This window comes from Ostrinia furnacalis, unplaced genomic scaffold (genome assembly GCF_004193835.3).
Source record: "Ostrinia furnacalis isolate ACB-3 unplaced genomic scaffold, ASM419383v2 OfSCF3968, whole genome shotgun sequence".
NCBI classification, from domain to species: Eukaryota; Metazoa; Arthropoda; class Insecta; order Lepidoptera; family Crambidae; genus Ostrinia; species Ostrinia furnacalis.
The window spans coordinates 100,279-120,746 of record NW_021134207.1 but is presented as its reverse complement, the minus strand read 5'-3'; the positions used below and the strand labels follow the sequence as shown (position 1 = coordinate 120,746).

Below are 20,468 nucleotides of genomic sequence, written 5' to 3'. Positions count from 1 at the left end.
ATCGTTTTATAATTCCCCATTAAGAATTACTCACTCATTGTTTTATTCCTAAAACCAACATCTACCAGCTGACAGAGGTAAAACCTAGCATATACTGAATTCGAATGGTAAAAGCTCGAAAAAATCGTCGTATTTACAGAAATACTTACATTTACCAATTCATGTCGGTAAATCCTAAGACTTACAGTTAAATCTTAAGATTAACCGTAGTTCGAGCTTTTACAGTAACATATACTTTATCATAACCTGTATATCTAACTACCCACTGAAACCATACTGGACCTCAATTATTATTAGTGCCACAAGTTATACCAGCGCCTGGCACGTTTCAGTACACTTGCTACCTTATATTAGTGCCATTATAACACAAATTAGAACAATGCATAAGATCCAATACTTTGTTGAAGCTACGCCAGCCTTTAGATACATTTCAATGCAGGTTACAATCAAAGATAGTGTGAACCACGATGTAGTAGATAGTGAGCCAATAGCCTGGAACAGATTGGAGACAGGTTACGTGTCTCTTGGCTGATTATGACAGAAATTAAGCCTGTTGTTCCCCAGTATGATAGATGACAGATGTAACTTTTTGCGTCATTTTGATAATACACTGTAGAGTCACTTTCGTCATTGATACAATATTCTCAGCAATGTATTACCATCACAGTGTTATTATTTTCATTTAATATAAAGTATTTCAGAACAATGTATAAATATAATCCTTTTTCTGGACTAAAGTTACACTAAAGCTTTAAAAAATGTAAAAGTCAAAGTCCATTATAAAATCATTTGTTGGAACAAATCGGATTCTGTGTATTGTAAATATTAATATTGGGATACTGATGAATAAATGACTCATGTGAAAAATGTGCAAATTCAAAGGTCTTATTATTGCTGGACTGGAATCAGACACAATTTCCTAGTTATAGTAAGTTTTAGGAGTCAATAACCAGCTAGCTGATTAAAATGAATTTGAATATATTGAAATAATGTGTACAATCTCTACAAGTTCAGTATACGAGCATAAATCTGTCCACATTGTTGTCGCCTCGCACCTGCGGTCGCATAGCGAGCTGGTGTTGCAATTCGCTATAAAATCGGATTGATCAGTAAACGGTATTCGTAACATCTGGGCTAATGCTTCGATGTCTTGGGGGAAAATATAGTGTAGCTGGCCCAAGTTTATACTCCACAAAATAGATACATATTTACAAGAAACATCATAGTTGAAACGGCGCAATTAATTAATTAATTTTAAATCGAATCGCTAGAAAGGTGTATTTTCTATCAATTTCACACTTCAGCGTGTGTCCATTATTTATTAAATAGCATAGTTCATAATTTTACATAATTAAAAACATAGGGTCTCAAATCTAAGATTTTAAACTTTCGCGTTCCATTTGAACTAAAATAACCGTGAATACCTATTGTAACTCAATCATAAACGCCGTGTTAAGACCGTGTCTTTCTATTATTATGGGATCAAATCACTCGAACTGTAGTAAAATATCATACACATTCACATAAGCATTACTAACTTTAGTTATAAAGTACTGATAGTCAACTGTATAAAACTACACAATTATGACGACACGAAAATGATTTATTGATTTAACTTAGTTCTGGTCTTTAAATTTCGAGGTCTATTATGACAGTTAGTAATTTAATTAATTAGTTTAATTGAGTAAGTTACGCCTACCTTGTTGGTAAAGTTGAAAGTATGATAGGAAAAAATACTATAAAAATTCAATCGTAGTACTTTATTTGAAAGAAAAACGAAAGAAAACAAAGAACAAATATTTTCATATTTGATTTATAAATGTATTCTACTTAAATGCATACTGTCAGAAAAAAAGCAACTATTTATATGTATTTTTGCGAACAATACAACTAGATTTATGCAGTTCTTGAAAGTACAAATAAATAATTGATATCACAGCCGGAAAATAACAGTAAAGTTGTTATTTAAATGTAACTAGTGCTTGTTTACTGTTCGCCCTCGGCTGTACAAGATACTTCGAACAGTCAGTGATGCATAATAATGTTATGATCTTTAATTCCGATTTGATTAATAACCGCTTTAACTCTTCATTCTCGTAGCTAAATAAATATTTGACAGAATGTGATGATTACATTATTTTTATTAATTTCTTATTTTAAGCTAATTTGTGCTACAGCTCTTTGTAGTAATTAAAATTATCAATATAATTTAAAGATCATTTAGCCTCCACTGCAAGAAACAGACCCTCCCTAATTACTAGAGGCAAATGCAGGATTTGGCTTACACTTTCCATGCTCTTACAACACGGGTAGGGGGTTCGCATATTTCTCCCATATTCTTCCTAAGACATTCACTGAATCAATGAATGATCCTATTCTAATCTGCCTGTTGGACATCTTTTGTAGCAATATACTATTAATAAGATAGTTGAATAAAATTCTATATTCTATAGAACCTGTTTGTACGAAATGTGCTGGCTGTTGTCGTTGGGTTGTATCAATATCGATCCAGGACTTGGTCTACTTTTCCCGACTTACATAACAGTCTAAAGCGTTTAGGTTTCATAATAAAATAACTGATGTCGATACACGTCCAACCCTAGTTACTATGGTATTGACTTGCCATAATAAAAGCTATTTATTATAATCTCTTATACAATTTCCATAAAGTCGATGTCAAAAGAAAATATGCTATATAAATGCACATTGCATACATTTTTCTTTGAAAACGATTAAAAAGGTACATTTTTGGATACATGAAAACTGAACCAATGACATTCTTGTAGGTTTAAAATTTTGTCCAAATATTTTTTTTTTATTGTTTCTCCTCGACAAGTATGGCTGCTGATTTTAATCTCGCAGGCGAAAAATTGTAATGTACTGAATAGGCACGAGTCAATAGATGGTTTTAATTAATACAAGTATTGGTAATGTTTAATACGTTTCTAGATACACTAAAAGGTTATAGGCTCTAGTTATTTTGGAGCTAGATAATTGGTGTGATATTTTAAAAAAACATGTTTTAATTTAATTAAAACGCTCCAGTAATGTTACTCAATGTGGTTTAGGCTAATTTCCACAAAATAATTATAAGTACTTTTTTATTCAATACACGAATTAGTTTATATAAAACCAAAACATAAGTGGCATAACTGTCTTTTTAAAGATAATATCGCTTGTCGATGGCAGGATATTATGAGCATTCAGCATAATATCCCAGCTTGGTATCTGGTTTAATTGTGACTTGATAACCCTTTTCACTCCTTTCTAAATTACTGATCAACGTAATTTTTGTTTTAAACATAAGTTGATGCATATTACGCCGAGTCCAGACGGGTTTAATTGAGATTACGTGTAATGTAAAACGAATTCTACGTGTGGACGGCACAACGAGCATTACATGTAAAGCTCTGCCCATACTATTTCCATTATTTTACACGATACATTCCATTACGCGTTACACCCGTTTTGACCCGGCTTTAAAGTAGGAAACTTAAAACTCGATTCAATGTTAAGTTTTGATTACAGGATAGTGATCAAACATATTGAGAGCAAACTTAGGACAATGTCTATGACCAAAATTGAATCAAGTTTTGAACGCTGTTTGTTAACAGAAATCTTATAAACATCTACACAAATTCAACAGACGACGATCAATCCAAAATGTTATTCTAAACAAAAAATACTTATTTGACAACTAGAGTTTATTTTCTATCTATTCAATTTCAGAGTGGTCATACTAACGCAATACTAATTATTTTCTGCAAGCAATATACCAACAAATGAACTAGATCAATTTGTGTGATAACTATGGTGTAACAAATAATGTATCATACGAAGTCTGGTGATCGTTGTTACTTATTATAGTTTCTGATCCATTTAGAAAATGGTTACTTTTAAGCTTCAGCGTTCATAAAAGTTAACTATAAATACAATTATTACATAATTTCAGACATAATATAGGTACCCATCCAAGACATAAAGGTCAATAACTAACCCTAAGTGTGTTCTATGGTGACTCGATGCATGAATAAATAATTAGGTCATTTCCTGAAATAGTGATGTACTCATGCTTATCAAATTAACATAAGTCACACGTAGAGTCTAAACTTGCAACTGCTATCAGGCGTTGTAGTCCGGTACCCACATCACTAGACCAGACGGCTGTTTAATCGACTAAATTATCAAGCTTAATCAAAACTACAATACCTTTGAATATAATAACTTTGACTTCTAAAAGAGCGATAAGTTCCTATCTTAAATAACTCCTTCTGCATTAATATGATATTTGATATGTAACTTTATAATTTTTTTCAAAGTAAAAGTCACGATCGCAAGTAGTCAAAAATTGTACAAATCCTTGAGAATTTATTACAACCAAACTATCATTTCTTAAATTGAATAATCTAATTGCCCCAATAACGTCTAATCAGCACATTTTACAAAACAAACATCACTGAAAGATCGCCGAGTCATACGTTGTTACCAGCGGTGGTGCAACCAGCTCTGGGTTATAAATGCTGTGCAGTACGCAGACCCCACAGTGTCAGTTCTGCTCCTGTCGGCTCGGCTGAAGAGGACGAAAGTGACCAGTGATAAGCAAATATGCGTGGAATCCAAGTAAGTTGGAGTGATAGTGATGTGGAGAAGTTTGGTTTCGGATTTATCGATTTGTGGTATTTATATCGATTACATACTCGACGCATTTTCATTAATCTTTAAGGCTGATTGATTTACACGTATTAAGTAGGTAGTTGAGTATTTAACTTAATTTTAAGTAATCAAATTGCATCCTAACTAAATTTTAGCTTAATTTTAAGTCTATGTCTAAACGTCAAGCTCTTGTTTACTATGAAAATTAAGTTAAAATTTAGTTACCTACTAATCTACTTTATACGTGTAAATCAGCCTTTATTGAGTTATTAATTAAACTCCTACTTATACGGACCTTAAAGCTAGAATTGATCATCGGTGTGATTATCACTGTTCATCAGAAAGTGAGATTCAGGCTAAGAAATTCCTCATTGCGGATAAAAAAAAGTAATGGCTAATCGCAAACCGAGAAAGCAAAAAAAAACACGTTTTGATTGATTGAATCACTGCTAGATACCGAAATAAATCTTTACCTACCAAAGTGTTTATCTACAGTCAAACTCATTAAGCTTTACATTTTTGTGGTAAAATCGCCTGTATTAGAATTACACAAAAAACACAGTGTTTAAATTGATGTGCTGTCAATCTTAAATCGGAATTGTTATAGATTGAATTAGATTGTTTGTTTTTTAAAAGTGTAACTATGTACTCGATATTATGATTTTTACAAATAAAAACTTCCTGGTGTTTTTTACAAAAGAGACGTCCAGAATTGCAACAATTTTAAAAAATACGCAAAAAAAAACCGAGACCAACGCAATAAATCAGATTTCAAAGAGTTCTAAATTAATTTTGGGTTAGAATTGGCTACAGAAAAAAACAAATTGAAAAGATGTTTGAATGCTGTTACTGAAATTATTATCTTATTATGTAATTGATAAAACTAATTAACTATGTATAAAATAGGTTATATTTGGACACCTTGATTCTAGTTTCAGTCTATTTACGTATTATAATCAGCAATTAATTGTTTATGCCCAGTATAGTTATTATACAACACCAGGTACACTTGCTGAATGTATTGTGAAAAGCCAACTCTTTTTTGATTGATTTTGCCGGATATAAATCGAAATACGTAAACGGTTTCATTTTCAATGAACTAAGGCATGTAAACATCAGTTTGAATTAACATAAAACTTGGACAGAATCGGCAAGAACCGTAAAATATTGTCATTGAATACAGCAATGACGTTTTTTGTATATTTCTCGGTTGACAAAGCAAAATCAATGTTCGCGAACAGTTTGTCGTTATAATATGATAACCGACTGGTTACGTTCTGGCTTATTACATCTTTACCGTCGCAGAACGCTATATTGTACAGACAACAAAATATTGATATTAAACGTAATATAATTAGAAATAGTATTTTTAAAACAAATATTTACAAATGATTGTAATTAATTAGTATATTACAGTAAGGTTATGAATTTAACTTTTCATCAATTAAATAAAAAAGAAGCAACGTTCGATGATGATCAATTAGATTGAAATTCTGATTAAGTTCTTTTATTTGAGGTAACCAAGTTTTTGTAACAAAGTATGTAAAATATCCCAGTATGTAAGCGGCGTGACATAAGCATCATGCATGTCATTTAAACTGAATAATGTGTTTAAGATCCCTACTTTAGTTTCTTATATGTATAATTGTGTTAATGAAGTAATAACGTAAGTAGGTAATAAATATATTTAGACGACATAGAGTAAAACACTATGTAAAGCATCTAATTCTTTCCTCAAACTAAATGAGCATGCTAATAGTACAGTCAGCGTCAAATACTCGTAGTTCGTGACACCAAAGTTTTTTTTTTCAAAAGTATCCAATAAGTTCGCAACACGTCTTTAGCTTTGTTACAATTGGCATAAAGTTGTTGCAACTTTTTGGTCACTTTGGGTGTCATAACTATTTGTCGCTGACTGTACAAGCACGTAAGTATTACGAGCGTGACGCCATGGGAAATACTATGGTAACGCAAGGGAAGGGGGTAAACGGAAAGTGTACACACAATTATTGACTCCAGCTTCCGGTTTTTGTTTTTACCTGTCCTATTGTTCTAATTTTAATGACCTATACGCTGTTTACAGGCCATACATAACAACAAGTCTATCTTAAACAATTTTAGCCTTTATTGCTATAGTATTCAAGTGTCAAATTCCGATCTGCAATTATTATTTCGGCGAATATCAGCACATTTTCATGTCCAACTTAAATGTGATTCACTTGTCCATAAAGTCTTGTTCATAAGGTTGAAATTCAATTGACAAACTTAATTTTGTTTGGCAAAATGTGTGTTGTATTTCATGATTGGCATGTGATTTGTACGCGAAATCTTATCTTGATAGATCTCGAACTAACAATGCTTATTTAGCATGTTAATAAAGAGATTACAATACAAATACGATGCAACTGGCTCAATAAGGGATGTCACTGTCTTTATTAGCACTATACAATGATCCATTGACCATGGATATTTTATGAATAGGTCCAGGGCCGCGCCGACCGCCGGCAGCGCCTGTGTGCGGAACCTATGAAGCGCCTCTTTTCTAATGAATCGTCATAAAAAAAACCAATTTAAATTTTTAATGAATATTTTAATTGTTAATTTTGATTAAAATAAATTTTCTCCAGTTTTACAGTACCTACTTAGATAATATTATCATAAGTGTATTAAAACTGGAAACCACTTAGGAATTAGGTTACTAAATAGGTAAATCCCGTTCGTTCTGCTTGCCAATTACCTACTACGAAAAAGTAAACTCAATTATAATAATTCAATGCGCACCTTACACTCCCTTTCTATCAAATGATACAGGGTGTTTGGCGAAAGGTTAGACAAACTTCGTGGGTGTATAGGTAAGGTCATTTTAAGAATACAAGTTCGCCCATTTTACCCTTTTATAATAATTATATAATTTTTGTATTTATTATTCCATTTTCTTCCCTCAACTTTGAATTTTTGACGAATTTCAATATCTAATTAAAAAAAAGAAGAGAAGCTAGAGATGTTTTTAAGATCATTGGCAATCCATTATCACCTTTAATTTTTTTTTAAATCGAATTCTAAGTTGATTTTTTTATCGTGGTTTGTACTTTTGTTAAACTTTGGCGGTTCGTAATTACCTATTCAATCATTATCTGGATCTGAAATTTATTTTATTTGACTAAAGACATATTCGATATTAATATCAAATAAAAAAAGCGGTTGAAAACATGCAAGAAAAAGAATTGAAACAGGTTTTAGGTCATATTTTGGAAAAAATTAAATAAAAACAAAAACATCAATTTAAAAAAGCTCAGTTAGGGTAAAATGCAAACCCTTGCCAACCAATAACACTGTGAAGTACCTGGGCTTGCACCTTGATAGAAGGCTAACCTGGGTAAATCATGTTAAAGCCAAGAGAACTGAAGCAAATATGCAACTCAGGAACCTGTCATGGCTGATAGGACGACAATCCCGACTCTCTCTCAACAATAAACTGCTCGTCAACAAGTCTATTATCAAACCAATCTGGACCTACGGAATAGAACTCTGGGGATCTGCTAGCAACTCCAACCTGGAAATATTACAGAGATTCCAAAACATTGCATTGAGAACAGTCTCCAGCGCCCACTGGTTTGTGAGAAACGCAGAAATACATGAATACCTTGAGATGCCGACTATTAAGGAGGAAGAGCAACTACAGCAAAAAGTACAAGCAGAAACTCGACAGACATAGCAACGCGCTGGCCAAGAACCTGCTAATGGACGAAGATACAAAGCGCCTCAAGAGATGGCACATCCTCGAGCTTAGCGAGAGAAAGTAGAGCTTTTACCAGTGATGGACTTTGCTATTCAATGGAATACCAGTCAAATAATCCGCTCCCAGAACACATCTAATTATGGCTATGGATGGCCGATCGTAGATAATAAGAGGAAGAAAAAAAATTTGGGGTAAAATGGGCGAACTTGTAAATTCTTAAAATGACCTTCTTACCTATAGGTACGTACACCCACGAAGTTTGTCTAACCTTCCGCCAAACACCCTGTATACTGTGGTTTTGGCTTGGCTATCTCGTTTGTTAAAATCCCGTGACGGGGAATCCCCGTGACCCCATCTCGCTTGTGTCGCACGCATCGCATCGGGTTGCGTTCATAAACTCACTCATAGTCATAAAAAAATTGTATGAGAAACTCGGCGCCTCTACGGTTCAAAATAACTAGTACTTTATCTGAGGTTCAAAAGAACTGCCGCCGTTTTAACGTTAAGTAATGTAAACTAAAACCCTAAGCGTAAAATGAAACCAAAAACGTAAATCATAATAAACATATAAATATTGAGAGACTTGTTTAATAAGCGTAATATTTGTTTTGTTGTGTACAAGGCCTATGTTGCGCATACTGTACCTACTTACTCGATACTCCATTTAAAAAAAAATAGGTGGCAGTAGCGGCGCGGCGCCCCTATAGTCTTGGCGCCTGTGTGCGCCGCACACATCGCACACAGGGGCGGCGCGGCCCTGTAGGTCTTATTGTTAATCAAGACCGTTAAGTACTATTTATTACTAAAGGTCATTTACTGCCTTGCTATACTTACTTGATTAAATAACTTAATTTTATTAGTGAAAATAAGTTACAGATAAGCATACTAAAACAATTTTAGTTACTAAATCTCATATTAAAGAAATGCCTGAGTTAGATAAATGATATCTATTACGAAGAAGTTAATTTCTCTTTTAATTTGTTTTTAAATTAGTTTTTCAAATGATAAACATACAGCAGTTAACTTGTTATTTTTAACTATCAATAGAAGCAGATATAGTAAGTCAGTCAAGCCGACCACATAATTGAGGCTTAATCATCTAATTTCGACCACTTCCTCACTCACAGGTAACAATTTTCGTCGCTGTGTGCGCGGCCGCTAGCGCGGGCTACATCAGCGACTACCTTTTAATTTGTTTTTAAAGCAATTAAGTTTTCAAAAGAAAATCATACAGTCGTTCCATTTTAACTATCTTAGCTGTAACAGAAACAGATATAAGTTAGTCAAGCCAGACCACATAATTGAGGTTTATGCCCGATTCGATTATTCGAATAACTCCTGGTATAACTGACACATTGACAGTTTCAGTATGAGAAATAATGTCAAAACTGACGATTTCATCTGAGATTAATATTTACTCTCGTTTGGTCGAACCCACCCTTAATCATCTATTCCTTACAATTTTCGTAGCTGTGTGCGCGGCCGCTAGCGTGGACTACATCGGCGGTTACCTTTTAATTTGTTTTTAACTATTATACCTATCTGTAACAGAGGCAGATATAAGTTAGTCAAGCCGACCAAATAATTGGAGCTTAATCGTCTAATTTGAACCACTTCCTCACTCGCAGGTAACAATTTTCGTCTCTGTGTGCGCGGCCGCTAGCGCGGACTACATCGGCGGCTATCTTTTAATTTGTTTTTAACTATTATACCTATCTGTAACAGAAGCAGATATAAGTTAGTGAAGCCGACCACATAATTAAGGCTTAATCGTCTAATTTAAACCACTTCCTCACAGGTAACAATTTTCGTCGCTGTGTGCGCGGCCTACATCGGCGGCTAACTTTTAATTTCTTTTTAAAGCAATTAAGTTTTCAAAATAAAACCATAGTGTCATTCTTTTATAACTTGTTTTTTGACTATCATTATCTGTAACAGAAACAGATATAAGTTAGTCAAGCCGACCACATAATTGAGGTTTACGCCCGATTCGGCCAAACCTTTACCCGAGAATAACTCCCGGTATAACTAGCACATTGACAGTTTCAGTATGGAAAACTGACGATTTATTCTGAGACTAGCGGCCGCCCGCGACTTCGTACGCGTGGATCCCGTTTTACCCCCTTAGGTTGGAGTTTCGTAAAATCCTTTCTTAGCGGATGCCTACGTCATAACGTCTAACTGCATGCCAAATTTCAGCCCGATCCGTCCAGTGGTTTTGGGTTGTGCGTTGATAGATCACTATGTCAGTCAGTCAGTCACCTTTGAGTTATATATATTTAGATTAACCTTCGGCAGGCAACACTTTTTTTGTATACGTAAAAGGCAACAGGGGTGACCAGTCACCCCAGAAATTCAGTTTGAAATAAATAGCTTTGTGATGAAAAATCAAACTAATTAATGATAAGATCTCTTACTTTGTTTCATTATAAAACTATAAATGCTTTCATTTAACAGTTTATATATTTTTAATAAATATTTTTTTAACATTAAGCACAGTTAAAGCAAATATCTTTGCGATGTTGAGGGCATGAGGGTAGTTGACATTTTATACGAGATGTCTTAACTTTTTTGTCCAGTTTTCTTTGACACAGCACTCACCTTGCCTGCTTCTGTAACTTTGCTAAAGGTGCACCCTCAGGAGGTCCCTAGTTCATATTTAGAATGTCATATGTAGTTGCTCTATAATTCTCGTATCTTTCGCAACAGTTACTATATTTAGTCATGATGTTTGACTCCAAGGTGATGGAACCAAGAAGACCAAACATGTCCGTTCTTACATAGTAGCACGTTATGTTCGAATTGTGCTAGTACAATGTCATCGTCGTAACAATTTTTCGCTATTGGAAATAAAATCTTCCTCCTTCGACTGAACTGAGATATTGTCTTCAATTTTGGAAATCTTATTATCATCTGAGCAGCGTTTATCATTGGAATTGACATCAGCAAGTCTATAAATGTATTTTTCGATTTGACCATCCGAAAACAAAGCCATTTTTACTCCAAAACCAATCATTTACTTTAGCAACACGAAAAAATAAAGTATACGTAAAAGGCAACAGGGGTGATGAGTCACCCCAGCAGTGTCAAAATATCAAAAACAGGAACCTAACGCTATATGTTGACGAATGCGACTGATAGCTTTCCCTCCATTTAGAGAATAGACCAAACGACAGAAAGATACAACATCAGCAACTAATCGTATCAAGACTTTTTTGAACTGGAGGGGTGACCAGTCACCCCTGTTGCCTTCCGAAGGTTAATATGTATTTACTCTTGTTTTGGTCAAACCCACCCTTAATTACCTTATTTAAACACTTCCTTACTCGCAGGTAACAATTTTCGTCGCTGTGTGCGCGGCCGCTAGTGCGGGCTACATCGGCGGCTACGGGGGCTACGGAGGCTACGGCGCGGCCGGCTACGGCTACGAAAGTGACGCACATGGCGATTATTATGTAAGTATTACTTTAATTATTTAATCTTGTAATTTTACCATTTTGTAGTTACAAGGAATAGGGATGTTTCCTGGGTAAAAAAGCACTTTGAGACGTCACGCGGAACTTCAATGCATCATAACTTCGTAATTACTTGTTTGATTGACAGATAAAAATATACGTATCCAATATTTTTTTCGGACTTAAAGTTAATTTTAAGGAAACTAGCCTATTCTGTTATTGGATTACCACATTGTATCGCTGTATCAATTCTCAAAAATTAATCTATTCTATTTGATACCAAAATAATATGCAAAAGTAACTCTGTCTATCTGTTACCTATTTACACCACTGCTTGGACTGATATAGATATCATCATCATCAACAGTCCTTTACAGTCCACTGCTAGACTATGGACCTCCTCCACTATAGTGGAGGGTTTTGCCATAATCCCCACGCTTGGCAGGCGGGTTGGAGATCGCAGTTTAAAAGATTGACGTTTTTCAGAGAACGCTGCTGCCCGTTCTCTGTTTGATGTGTAGTCCCTAAGTCGCCTCTTACGACACCCGCGGGAAGAGTAGGGGTTGGTGACAAATGTATTCTACTCTGCCGTCACCACACGGCACATATATTGATATAGATATACCATAACTTAATTTAAAGATAGTTTCAGATATACGGCAAAACAAAGGAGTTTTATATAGGTTTTGAAACAGCTACAACTTTATTGTCTTTCTGAGACTGACAAATATTTACACGGGCGAATCCATGGGCAAAAGATAGTACCAACAATAATATGCATAAGAACTTGAGCCGCGAGTTAAATTGTAGCCAGAGCTATTCAATAGTTCGGGTGAGGCTTGTGATCTTCATTAGGACGTACCTACTTTGTTTAATTTAGTACATAGCATATCCGCAGATTAAATTTTTTTGCAAAATAGCTTGGTTTACGACGAAATAAGACGCCACTGTTCTTAAATTGTTGCACAGTCATACCTTCGCAGCCTAGATGTTAAAGTTAGAAGTACACACTTTACAGCCTTATTAATGTAAACATAGATATCAAATCGAGCACTTCCGTGAAGGTCATTACGTTGACACACGCCAATGTTGCGTCAAAGCCTCGCAACGGTTACGGTGTTTACCCACACCATGGTCCGTGGCTCCTGTCTCCGTAATACGTGCTATTTTGCCGTTACGTCGTTATGTAGAGTTGTAGTGAAATGAACTTGGTACTTTATGAATAGCATTGCGAAAAACTTGTTGTTGTTGTTGAGTTGGAGTAGCTTGAAAAGCTCTTTGTGTAGACATTCCCGTGTAATAATGTTGTAAAAGCTTTATTATCCTACTTCCTAATAATATTATAAATGCGAAAGTTTGTGTGGATGTCTGGATGTTTGTTACTCTTTCTTTTTATTGAAACCTCACAGTATTACTGTTTATAACCCAGATTAACATATAGGCTATAATTTATGACGTAATGTGACAAACTAAATTTCAATAAATAAATAAGACGTGGGTAAAAAGCGCCATTTATCGTCATTGGTTAAAATCTACAGCCAAAAAATTTTGACGTTGGTAAATATTCATGCGGGGAAGCCGTTAAACGCCATCTATCAACATCATTAGTAATTAAACGAGGTCCACGCGTACGAAGTCGCGGGCGGCCGCTAGTCTTTTATATTATTATGTTGTCCTTACTTTAGGAGCAGGTGTAATTTCTATAAACTGTTTAGTTAGACTGAGTTGCACAATCTTACTTTAACTTTCACAAACGTCTAAAATCTGTCAAACTTCATACAAAATACATCGTTTATCGTTATAGGAGTTGCCAATGATATTAAAGAACTATAGATATGTTACGTTCATAGAAATTACGATTTGAATCCGTGCCGAGCTATTCCAAATTGCACACATTGACAAATGTAACTGATAAGTGAAACAAAAGATACGAAATAGCACGCAAATGAAAGAGATAGCTATAGTTTTAACGATTCTGCACTAACTAATCTATGTCCGCAGCGCACGCATCCTTATCGCTCTAACGTCAAAACAAGATCGCTTTCTCTTTCTTAACTTGAACATGGCGCATGGCGTCTTGATTGTTTGCATAAATAATTGAAAAGCCTGGCTAGCTACCACCATCTTACCTAAGTCTGACGCCATAACAACAATGTTAACAGCATTATTGTGTTCCGGCAGTTAGAGGTAAGATAGCCAGTTCCTCCGTGGTTGAGGATTCCGGGTGAAGCTCGCTTCCACCTTCGGCCTGATCGTCACTTACCATCAGGTGAGATACAGGCCAAGAGCTTCCTCGTTGTGGATAAAAAAAAAAAATGTAAACTCACACTCAGCCCACTGTTTGTTTAGTTGTTAGGCTGGGTTGCACAATCTTACTTTAACTTTCACAAACGTCTAAAATCTGTCAAACTTCATACAAAATACATCGTTTATCGTTATAGGAGTTGCCGTCAAAGCTAGGTGGTGCAACTCAGCCATAGTATACTATGTTAGTGTACTCGTGTAGTGACTATTTACGAGTTCAAAGCAATTTTATAAGTCGTCATAAATAAATAACAGATTGCACTTTCAATCAGCTATTATTAGTATTCTGGATTAGAAATCGGTATTTAAGTTATGCGTTTTTCAGTGCGTAATGCTTTTCCGTTACGTTTTTTTTAATGATTAGTTCCAGTTTATTGTGTCGATAAATGCGTGATATAATAATTTTATAATAAATACACATCAGGGATTAGGTAACGGTTACGGTTACGAAATCATCTCGGATTATCCGAAAGTTCGGATATTAGAATTTTAAAATGTGAAATTCAAATAGTAAGATGCTGCGCGACCCACATAGTCACTTTATGTACCTACTATGACGATACCTATGATATCGTCATAGTAGGTACATAAAGTGACTATGTGGGATATGCGGGGTTATTAAATGGTGCCAGGGAATGCCAGACAAATAAAAAATATTAAGATTTAGACTCCGCCTTTATCTGAAACTATCCGTAACTTTTGAATCGGTTTCGGTTACGATTATGGATATTTTTTTTTTTCAGATATCCGATAGCTTCGGTTACGGTTACGGATATCCATAACATCCTTGATACACATGTAATCGAACGCGTTGAAATCTTTTCCTACCGTCATAAATTTATCATCCATTAGATTTCAACGCGTCAGTGTTTTGAGTTTAATATTTTGCTTTAAAGTTAAAATGCTGTCTATTTTCTTTCAGGCGCATCCGAAATATGCGTTTGACTACTCCGTGAACGACCCTCACACCGGTGACCACAAAACCCAATGGGAAACCCGCGATGGTGATGTTGTCAAAGGTATGTTATAGCTGTAAGAATTTTCTACTGTAAAAACTTTTCTACTGAAATATAAACAAGATAATTTAACTAATACTTAAATTATCTTAACCAGTGTAAGAAGAGTGGGGCCTCCTGCCACAGGTATATCCATATACATGGATTACTAANGGGAAAGCGTAACAGACAGACAGACAGACAGACAGACAGACAGACAGACAGAGTTACTTTCGCATTTATAATATTAGTTGGGATTGGGAGTTGCCGTCAAAGCTAGGTGGTGCAACTCAGCCATAGTATACTATGTTAGTGTACTCGTGTAGTGACTATTTACGAGTTCAAAGCAATTTTATAAGTCGTCTTAAATAAATAACAGATTGCACTTTCAATCAGCTATTATTAGTATTCTGGATTAGAAATCGGCATTTTAATTTATGCGCTTTTCAGTGCGTAATGCTTTTCCGTTACGTTTTTTTTTAATTATTAGTTCCAGTTTATTGTGTCGATAAAATGCGTGATATAATATTTTCATAATAAATACACATCGGTTATGGATACGGTAGGGGTATTAGAATAATATTATACCGGTTTAGGTTACGGTTACGGATATGAAATCATTTCGGATTATTCGAAAGTTTCGGATATTTTCGGTTACGGATATTAGAATTTTAAAAATGTTTACACTTTATGTATGTACCTACTATGACAACACCTATGATAAAGGTAAAACAAGCGGGGTTATTAGATGGTGCCAGGGAATGCCAGACAAATCCTACTAATATTATAAATGCGAAAGTTTGTGTGGATGTTTGGATGTCTGGATGTTTGTTACTCTTTCACGCAAAAACTACTGAACGGATTTTCATGAAATTTTACAGTATTATTGTTTACAACCCAGAATAACATATAGGCTATAATTTATGTCAATATGTGACAAACTAAATTTCACGCGGGTGAAGCCGCGGGCAAAAGCTAGTAACAAAATAATATTAAAAAATATTAAGATTTAGACTCCGCCTTTAACCGAAACTATCCGTAACTTTTGAATCGGTTTCGGTTACGATTATGGATATTTTTTTCTTTCAGATATCCGATAGCTTCGGTTACGGTTACGGATATCCATAACATCCTTGATACACATGAAATCGAACGCGTTGAAATCTTTTTCTACCGTCATAAAATATCATTCATTAGATTTCAACGCGTCAGTGTTTTGAGTTTAATATTTTGCTTTAAAGTTAGAATGCTGTCTATTTTCTTTCAGGCGCATCCGAAATATGCGTTTGACTACTCCGTGAACGACCCTCACACCGGTGACCACAAAACCCAATGGGAAACCCGCGACGGTGACGTTGTCAAAGGTATGTTCTATTAAAATATTGAACTGTGGAATAGCATAATCCGAAATCTTTTGTATCTCGTACTACGTCACACATTAAAATTTGACATCATTTCTTTACATCTTCGTCTTCAGACGAACTTCATGAATGACCTTATGGTTCCAAAAGATATCGCCATCAAAAGATTTAGTACGAAAACAACAACAGCGCCCAACGTGTCGTATAGTGAACTTAGTATGAGAAATGGTTGCACGAAACTTATTTTGAGAATCAAAATTGTCAAGTTATCGTTTTCGAAGGAATATCGAATTTTGTCGAATACGCTAACGATTCGAAGACGAAAGTTGTTCGTGCTAGAGGTACAGAAGTCAAAGTAAAGTGTAGAGTCATCTTTCTAATTTTGCTCATTTGATTTTTTGATCCCGGGTAATAGTGATCAACATACAGGTTTGGTGGTTTTATTACATGCAAAATTATAAGCTAATGTGTATTTTCAGGGGCATACTCTCTGGCGGAGCCGGACGGTACCACTCGCATTGTGGAGTACACAGCTGACAAGCACAACGGCTTCAACGCGGTGGTCAAGCGCATCGGACACGCACACCACCCACAGGTCTACGGCAACCACTACGACGGAGGCTACTACGGCTACCACTAGATGGCGCTAGCAAAAGCAACCACAAGCACACCGGCTCCCACGTAATCTACCGCAAATCCGCCAGATGGCGTTGTTAAAATATTCCACTGCCGCTAGATAAAGCATAGGTATATTGTTAGCTAGCAAATGGTTGATACACCATCCGCTAGATGGCATTGTACACTGTATTTTATCAATATGTTATCGATGAACTGTGATACTCATACATTCCGCGTGTATTTATTGTATGTTAATTAATTCTTCGAAATCATGACAAATGATGATTATTGTCTAGTTCTTAAGGTGGTCAACAAAACAAATTTTATTGTTGTTTTGATACGAAGTAACCAAAATAAATATTTTAAGACTTAACTTTCTTTATTTGTGTACTTTTTACTACCCCCATTTTATAATATTATTAGAATTTGAATAATGTCATTAGGTACATAATTAAATCATTTAAAGATTTAATCATTTAAGACTGTATCTTACCATACGTTACCATAATCTTCATAATATCTTTTCATCTGCATTTTCAATTAGCAAACAAATGCAATCATTTTTAGTAAAAGCAAAAGGTTGGGCTTGTATAACACGTACGCACAAAAACTTGTCAGCTATCAATCCTGCATAAATTACCATACTTCGAACATGAAAATAGCTGAAAAAACCCGCTGTCCGCTAAGATACTGACCAATTAGTCTACATCACTCACAAAGGAAAGTGTTGAACGTCTTGAAAAAATTTCCTACTGAAATTCATCATTGTTAGAAAATAACTCGTGCATGAAACATTGTTGAGCAGTCATTAATAAAAAGCAAAGTTATTAATGGATAGCACTTTGGATTCTATCATATGGTTACACTTCAATTGGCAAGGTACTATGATTTAGGAGTTACGTTGAAACAACGTGCAATTATGGAGGCAATCGACTTTTAGAAATGTCGTATGACGGTGGAAAATTTTATGAACTCTACTCGTAGTTCACTTTGTTGAACTGAACTGAACTGAACGCACTTTTATGAATGATGCAACCCATAACACTTCTTCAGTTTACCTGTCGCGGTCTGTGTGCTCACTCCAGTATTTATAATTAAGATATTATGCATTGATCATCATTTTCCATCAGGTGAGATGCAGGCCAAAGGCTTTCTCGTGAAGTTGTGGATAACATAGATAAGTACGAGTATAACTAAATTAATTAAACTTTGGGAGTAATAGGACGAACGTTGAGATGTTTTACAAACTTAACCAAAGTTTTAGACGCTCTTTATACTTTTTTTATGTGACAGGAGGCAAACGAGCTGACGGATCACCTGATGGTAAGTGATTACCGTCGCCCATAGACGAGTCCCAGGGGCGTTATTACTTATATTTACACCTAAAATTTTGTAGAGTGCTAAAGCACTCACAGTAGATATCTGATAATGAAAGCGTTGACAGATATCTACAGTGAATAATGCGCTAAATTCGTCGATTCAAGAATCAGGATTTCCCAGCGCTAACTTATACATCGTTAAACTAGGTGGAGCATAGCTTTCCTTCTTCAACATTAAACCAATTTGCTAACTCCATTGTTATACAACCATGAATACTCGCACCTTTCAAAGAGCATTGTTACAAGTTTGCTTCATTATGTACAATCCTAATCGAAAGATCTGATTCCGGATTGTAAGGAATTAAAATACGTGTTTATTCGCTTCTAACTAGAATGAAAAACCCCGTCATAAATTAGATGCTTATGAAGTATAAAACTTACATAATAGGATTACGTCGTTCCTTGTAACGGTTATCGTTCAAAATATTGATGAAAATAGAGATTTTTCTGTAATTATAGTTTACGGCTTCAATCCAGCTTAATTAACACTTTATCAATGTTAAATGACAAGAGTTGCCCGCGGCTCCTCCAACGTGGAATTAGTTTAATATCTGTAGTTTAGTATCTGTATAGTATTAAGTAAAACATAGTTATCCAGGCCGTGATAGGTACTTGATAAGTGGCTAATAATGTTAATTTTCTTTTGAGGTCGACAATATGGCTTAATCTTAGCCCAATGTAATAAAAATAAATACCGCTTATTTCTATTAAGTATTTTTGAGAGAATTGCTTGATTGCCAAACCAAACATTTGGTATTGATTAACAGATTATTATTATTATTGCACAATATTGATTAACAGATGAACATTTTCGTGTTTTAATTTTCATACTTCATTATAGTGAATTATCAGAATTTCAACAACATTAATTGTGAATTATTACTCAAAATTTTGATAAATAGGAAAAATAATTGAGAATTACACAGAAAAAAATAGATACAATTACAGTTTGGTAGTGTTTCTTTATGAAGTAATTTTTCACATAAAAGGATAATTATTTGAAATTAAGTTTTTTTTTTAATTTTCACTTTGCACAATATTTTGAAAAATAATCAAGATAATATTTTGTACGTCTCAATTTTAGCCCACTTTAATCATTTAAAAAGACATTTGACACTAACACCTATATTTTTGATGGAAAATAATATTTTAATATTACAGTATGCTTAACTAACATCGCCATGTGGCATTTCATAAATGTTGAATTTTCTTACAACAACAAAACATAAAACTTGATAGATTTATATCACTAATGGTAGTTGTGATATGCAAACAATCATAAAACACGGAACCCTAAAAAAACGGATATAAATTAACATTAATTATCTAATTATTGACATTTAGTGTCTGACTATGACTTTTAATCGTAAAGTATATTTACATTACGGACGATTAGATGTGTATGAAAGTTCGCATGCCGTGATTTGCATGTGCGGTTGCATAAATTATTGAATTATGGATTTATTTGATTGTTTTCGTGATGTCGTCTTTACTACTGGTTGTATTCTACTTCAAATAGTATAACGCAAGGTTTGAGGCGCTGTCTGATCAAAAAAACAGAAGGTAGAGTCATTTAGGTGTCTCTAGTTAGCAGTTTACTTTTATGATATGATGTAACAAATAGTTAACTCATATACCTAGTTCAGATGTATCAAAATAATCAAGATAGAAAGACAGATACAATGATTTTTTTAAGAATCACACCAGTACCTACTACTAACCTACTTAACGATGGTTATATAACGTATATTCGTATAATTATTCCACACATATACATACATATTACATTAATGTGTATACTCATTTTCATTGCACTAAGACTTTTATAATGCAGGGGGTTATACTCGTATGAACCCGTGGCTGATGTTTAAGTTCAACTCGTCAACCACCAGACCAGACTGGTCAGGCGTTACGCAGCAGTGAAATTACATTTAATTATGAACGAGAATTACTAAATATTTACT

The 20,468-nt window shown here is 34.6% G+C and overlaps 1 protein-coding gene across 1 annotated transcript in view; it reads left to right on the top strand.

Annotated features, from left to right (window-relative positions):
• Window positions 1–17,507, top strand: part of CPR126 (cuticular protein RR-2 motif 126) — a 30,213-nt gene extending 12,706 nt beyond the window's left edge. Inside the window, exons 3-4 of the mRNA XM_028312492.1 lie at window positions 16,414–16,510; window positions 16,987–17,507. Coding sequence (XP_028168293.1) covers window positions 16,414–16,510; window positions 16,987–17,147 — 258 coding nt within the window. The 3' untranslated portion in view covers window positions 17,148–17,507. The remainder of the gene's footprint in view (window positions 1–16,413; window positions 16,511–16,986) is intronic.
• Window positions 17,508–20,468: the final 2,961 nt, after the last annotated feature.